The sequence below is a fragment of the Poromitra crassiceps genome (genome assembly GCF_964638095.1).
Source record: "Poromitra crassiceps genome assembly, chromosome: 2".
Lineage (NCBI taxonomy): Eukaryota > Metazoa > Chordata > Actinopteri > Beryciformes > Melamphaidae > Poromitra > Poromitra crassiceps.
This window is the reverse complement of record NC_139624.1, coordinates 91,083,871-91,090,207: the sequence shown is the minus strand read 5'-3', so window position 1 is coordinate 91,090,207 and position 6,337 is coordinate 91,083,871. Positions and strand designations below refer to the sequence as shown.

At 42.1% G+C, this 6,337-nt stretch overlaps 1 protein-coding gene across 1 annotated transcript; it reads right to left on the bottom strand.

Moving 5' to 3' along the window:
- Positions 1–273: 273 nt before the first annotated feature.
- nrros (negative regulator of reactive oxygen species) lies at positions 274–5,612 on the bottom strand. The gene is made up of 3 exons (XM_083632119.1): positions 5,511–5,612; positions 3,262–3,376; positions 274–2,228 (listed from the first exon to the last, which is right to left on the bottom strand). The coding sequence occupies exons 2-3, from the start codon at positions 3,361–3,363 to the stop codon at positions 294–296; spliced, it is 2,037 nt and encodes a 678-aa protein (XP_083488245.1). The 5' UTR covers positions 3,364–3,376; positions 5,511–5,612; the 3' UTR covers positions 274–293.
- Between the last annotated feature and the right edge of the window lie 725 nt (positions 5,613–6,337).

The following is a 6,337-nucleotide window of genomic DNA, read 5'->3' as shown; positions in this document are numbered from 1 at the left end:
ACACACACACGCACACGCACACACACACCACACACACACTATGTCCCACAAGAGAGCAGCCACATTTTTACATTAGGGTCCAAGGAATAGTCTGGTTTGAACCACACTTATTAACAATGCACACCACTGGGGAAAACCTGAATATTCTCACTTACAGCTGGTTACTGCCATAGAATTATTAATTCATTATTCTACACTATTTTACGATGAACTTTTGCTGTTTTCATTTTTATTTCTAAAAAAAATACACTGTAAGCACCACATGTGGTTTTATTTATGTTTATTATAAAGTATCAGTAAGATGTTGGCACATTCAAATATTTGGATTTTTGTAGCAGTTCGGGCCTGAAGGTGAGTAGGGAAACAATTGGAATGCCCACACAAAACAGGCAGATGGGCACAAAAAGTAGAAAGTACCAGAAAATAGACTCCCCACTCTCGTCCTGTGGACACACAGGGTTGAAATCCTCCACTCTGTGTGTAGTTTCGGTGCCATACTGACATGAAATATCTGACTTGTCAAGCATATCGATTGTCTTTATGGTTTCAAAAGTCCAGTACCATTCCATTTGGCAACAGTTGTACGGATTTCCAGCGAGAAAAACTGTCCGAAGTTTTGGGGCTAATGCATTAGCCTGGTTTGAGGGAATAGTGGACAGTTTGTTGTCCCTCAAGTCCAGGAATTGAATGTCAAGGCTTAGAAGTGAAGAGGGTATTCGGGTAAGGGAGTTTGTCGAAAGGTTTAAAGACTTCAGCCTTTGGAAAGGGGAGAAGTCAAACTCTTGAATCTTTGTGTTTCCTATGCCTAGATGCTGTAACGTTCTGCTAAGGCTTCGTATTGATTGTTCAGCAAGGAGTCCTGGGTTCTCGGACAATTCCAAGTCCGTTAGAGACATACCTGTGAATGCAGAACCTGGAATTCTTGCAAGTCTGCATCCTTTAAGGTAAAGTTGTCTTAGAGATACCATATTTTTCCATACCACACAAGTTGAGATATTACTGACGTCAGCTACCTCAGTTGGGCAAATGCCAATGTTATTGTAACTGAGATCCACTGACTTAAGGCTTGGTAGTGAGGTAAACAATCTGGAGGGTAACCACTCTAGATTATTCAGGCTCAGGTTAAGGAAAGTCAGATTGCCAAGGACTGTCAGTGTACCGTCATCTGCTACAATCTGGTTCAGCCTATTGTTGCCTACATCCAACTCTTTCAAGCTCCCAGAGAACTGTTCTGAAGTTAGATTCAAAGTTTCCAAACAGTTGGTGCACATGCGAAGTCTGGACAGAGCAGGCATCTTCCTGATGAATCCTTGGGGGAAATACGCCACCTGATTTGCTCTCAGATCTAGAACCTCCAGAGCAGAGATGTCACCGTGAAGACCGTCATCCCACAGCTGAGCTGTCACGTTGCTGTTCAGATTGTAGAACTGAACACTTTTGGTTGAGTTCGGGAAGATGGCGTCATCTGCCAAATGTTCGTAGAATTGGACGCGGTTTTGGGACAGGTAAAGGTTCCGCAAGTGGCTCCGGCTGGGCAAAAAAGGGAAGAAGAGCAGTCTGTTGTCTGTCAGATCCAGCGTCTCCAGGTGGAAAGTCTCTTGGAGGTCTTGTCTGGAGATAAACCACTCGATGGAGTTGTGGCTGGCGTTCAGCACCACCAGCTGGGTCATGTGGAAATCAGTCAGGCAGGGCAGATAGTTGAAGGCCAAGTTGAGCTTTTGGAGCTTCGGGGTGCTGTTGAAGGCACCATCAATCTCAAACATCATGTTCCTTTGCAGGTCCAGTACCTTGAGTTGGATAAGGTCCCTGAATGAGCTCTCATCCAATCTCAGCAGGAGGTTTTTGGAGAGATTGAGCTCCTCCAAGGATGTCAGGTTCTGGAGAAGAACAGAGGCCATATTGTCCTCCAACTCATTCTCAGAGAGATCTAGAACTCTGAGCCCTGTCAGCTTCATCAGCGCATGGCTGGTTTCTTGGTATCCGATGTGAAGACTGTTATTTGCTAAACTAAGATTTTGTAGCAGTTGCGTGTCTTGAAAAGCATTTGATTCTAATTTTTCCAAATTGTTGCCAGCCAAGCTCAGGTTGCGTAATGAGGGATAGTGGAGAGAATCATCTGGTAGTGTTTGGAAGTGATTGTGGTTGAGCTGAAGCACCTCTATGTTGTTTGGTAGTCCCAAAGGCACAGAGGAAAGTTCAGCATTGTTGCAGAGAGCTGTTCTTTGTATCTGCAAAGAAAAGGAGAGAACATAGTTTTAAGTGGGGGTGTCTGGGTAGTGAGAGGTATAAAAGCACCTACTACCATGGCGACCCGGGTTCAATTCCCGGCAGCAGTACTTTCAGCTTGGTCAGACATTCCTACATCCACAATTGGCAGTGTTCGCGGTTGGGAAGCTGGTGGGGTATGAGTTCTGGTCGCTGCACTAGCAGCTCCTCTGGCCGGTCAGGGCACCTGTTCAGGGAGGGGAACTGGGGGGAATAGCGTGATCCTCCTACGCGCTACGGCCTACCGGACAAAACTCCTCGGCTGGCGACTGCACATGTATCGGAGGAAGCATGTGCCAGTCTACAACTCTCCCCAGTTTGGCAGAGGGGGTGGAGCAACGACCGGGACAGCAGGGGAAATTCACCAAGTACAATTGGGAGAAAATGGGAGAAAAAAAACGATCAAAGTTTGAAGTGGATATGTGGTTGCAAGAGAGACATATCTTAGCAGTGTTTTGGCTTTTTAGAAAATCCACAGTACCATAGCATTTTTTCAGGCATTATCTGATTTTTCAAGTGATTGTGAATGCATCTTAGTTTAGTGTCCTCTATCTCTCCAGTGCCAGTTCTGCATTGGCCTTTGCATCAAAGTCCCGATGCACTTATGTGTGCTGCGTCCGCCATTGCTTTATCTTTCAAATAGCTTCTGAAGCTTGTCGGTTCAACAACAAAAATGACATGGCAGCATTTTCTTCTTTGTGGCTTCATGTCAATCAACGTATGTATTATGAGAGCCAAACAAAAAACAAGATCAGATCATCGACCACAGCAGTGCTTTTCTTGGTGTTTAATTTGTTGATGAAACTAATTAAAATCTGTGTCTACTCAGTGAAGTATAGTTCCCGTACTGTTTGACTGACAGGTGGTCACTGGGTGCAGTGCAAAAACACCACGACGATTGTAAATAAAATTAGGATTACTTTATTGTCTTTTATACACTTCAGCACATCAAAGCCGTGAATGGATGTGGAATAGACCGGCATAGAGAGCCCTTACCATTCGGCATCGGCTGTGTTGTGGATGGCTTGAGACCGGCATCTGGATGCTCCACACCACTAAGAAGCAAAGCCGGATGGGATTGAGGCCGTGGATTGGCATTTTAACATCCTCACTGTTGAGAAGGAGAGAGGGATAAGAACTTTTTTTCCTCAAACACCTTTAGAAATACATTTTCAAAGTGAAGTTTTTTTTTTATGTTAAAAAAAATAACATAAATAAACTTTCTCAACCGAGTCCGAATAACAAACTTATACATGAATGAACCATATTAAACCCGATTAATCTCCGTTTTGTCCCCGCTGTAAACTGGAGACCGGAATGTTACATGGTGTGGTCTTGTTCTAAGCTTAGGTGGCTGGAGATTGAAAACACTCTGAAATAAGTTTTATCACAAGAAATATCTTTAACTCCTATGACAATTTTGGGAGACCAGTCTGAATCTTCCATCCCAAAGGATAAAGCACTTCGTTAGCCTATTATGCCTGCCTAAAGATGTATCACATCCACAAGGGGCACGGTGGGGCAGCGGTAGCACTGTCGCACTGTCGTATACCACTCAACATACAATCATATTGTGTCACTTGCATCTTACAACCATTACACACATACAGTAGTAATAACAACAGCATACTTGCGCAGTAAGAAAGCACATCTAATAGATATAGATCAAACTGACTGAGTTATCTGAGTGTCGGAATATCTGAGTTTCCGCTGTTGAGGATAATCAAGCACTCACGGTACTGGACAAAATAAGCTTTTACAGACCTGAAGTTTTCCTAATTAAACCAAAACCATGAGCAAAAAAACAACCGTAACCCTTAACCTTAACCAAAAATGGATTGATTCCATTGTCTAACCTCAACCATTAGCTGCTTCATGTGAGTAACTGTGAAAAGTTCAGTTTGTGTTATTGTCAAATAATCCTTTCATGGTGGAGGAATGTAGTCTTTACATTATTAGTGTCCACACACATTATGTGATTCATTCCACTAACTTTTGTGAGACTGTATCAGTATTAGATCAACTCTAACCCTTCACCCAAAAAATTATATATATTTAACTAGCTATATAGTTTGTCAAACTAAGTCTAGTTCAGCTACATACAAGCTAGGTTACATTGTGAGTCTGATATCATACAGTATAGGCATAATACAGAAGAAACACGACTATAAGAATATCTTATTAAAGGGGCACATTATCTTTTCCAATTTTCCATAGCAAATGGATATATTTATGGATATATTTTACGTAACAACTTTCTGTTTTGATCTCCTCTGTGCCTGTTGTACAGTTCAGTATGAGTCGCTGTCTTTTTTCCCCTCTCTCTCTTTGAGAAATTGCCCTAACTTCAGTTAAAACTGCCATTCAATGCAGCAACAATGCTGTTTTTACGATGGTATTTTATTACTGTATTTTGATCACTTTGTTTCTCTGTTTTACCAATGTGCAATTGAATGTTAACTACTGGGGAACTGTGGTTAACTACTCCCCCTGACACTGGTTTGCTACTCCTGAACTGTGGTAAATAACACCAACACAGTCTCATCCATTTAAGGTGTACCACCCACCAAAACGACATTTTACGCCTTCATTGTCTGACTTTTTTGAGTGAGATCATATGTTTGTGAGAAAGCAAACCAGTGTAGGATTGTGACATCTAATATAACCTTTGAAAAACAAAGATAATCTTTTGAAGTAGTTTCGATTAATAAAAGATCACCTGTATGACATAAACCTGACTGTTTAGGATCCCACTAATGTATCCTAACTGACATACACTAAATGCTATTCCAATTCCTGATACAAAATAAAGAAATGAATGTAAACTGGGGGGAAAGAACATTAACCAATATATTGTAATGACATTGGAGGCTATTCATAATTTAAAGCTCATTATTATTATTCATAATGAGAATGTACACATCTGACACAATCTTATTTTTATATAGCCTACATTTCAGACTTCCATGCAAGGCAAACATGCTGTATTAAAATTGGACACTATTTAGATGTCATGATATAAAACTACAACAACTTTATACTGACAACATCCTGACAATTGAACATGGTCAGATTCACAGTGTGCATGAAAGCAGCATATACGGCACCTGACGTCACTGTCACACAGCAAGACTGAGAAAGCAGTTACATGCGTGCACTTTGCTCCTATTGCTGAAAAGCATCCTAAGTGGATGAGCGGTGCACACTGCAGCCCCATGGGGCCGGTGCGCGGTGCCTTCACTTACACTGGTGGTTAGGTGTGGATGTCCCGCGCCACTGCCCATATCGCTGGCTGCTGCCCTCCCTGTTGCAAGCTGCCTTTTGTCCTCTGGCTTCAGCTGCACTTGTCAAACTGAGAGCCTCTCTCTCTCTCTCTCTCTCTCTTTTAACTCTTCACGGAAGCAGCAGGCAAGGCAGCGGAAGCAGAGTCACATGGAACGCCCTGCGAGCGGAGGTTCTTCAAGGCCCCGGGGCCACAGGAAGGTGTGTGTGTGTGTGTGTGTGTGTGTGTGTGTGTGTGTGTGTGTGTGTGTGTGTGTGTGTGTGTGTGTGTGTGTGTGTGTGTGTGTGTGTGTGTGTGTGTGTGTGTGTGTGTGTGTGTGTGTGTGTGTGTGTGTGTGTGTGTGTGTGTGCGCACTGGTGTGTAGAGTACTGAAGAGCTATACTCGAGTAAAAGTACAATTACTCCCATAAAAAATGACTTAAGTCAAAGTTAAAAACCTATTCAAGTAAAAGTAAAAAAAAAAAAAAAAAAAAAGAATAAATTACTCGGTACAACTTTCCATTTTCATATTTTTTCGGGACAAGCAAAACAATGAAAAACAGCAATTGTTGATACAACTAGAGTAGTAGTAGAGGAGGTAAACAATTAAGGATAGCCTATCAAATTGAGGTTTGAACAATCTCCTACTCTCTCTCCCTCTTTTCCTCACCTCACCTACCCTTCTCTTTCCCTGTCTGTTCCAGAGGACTAATGTAGTCAAGTAAAAAGTAGATTACTGGCTCAGAAATAAACTCGAGTAAAGGTACATGAAAAGTAGTTGTTCCTTAAAAAAACTACTTGTAACTCATT

Excerpts from the sequence above, each read along its gene's own strand:
- nrros (XM_083632119.1), bottom strand. The coding sequence starts at position 3,363 with ATGCCAATCCACGGCCTCAATCCCATCCGGCTTTGCTTCTTAGTGGTG. Across the intron at positions 2,229-3,261 it reads AACACAGCCGATGCCGAATG|ATACAAAGAACAGCTCTCTG; the intron begins GTAAGGGCTCTC and ends TTTTCTTTGCAG.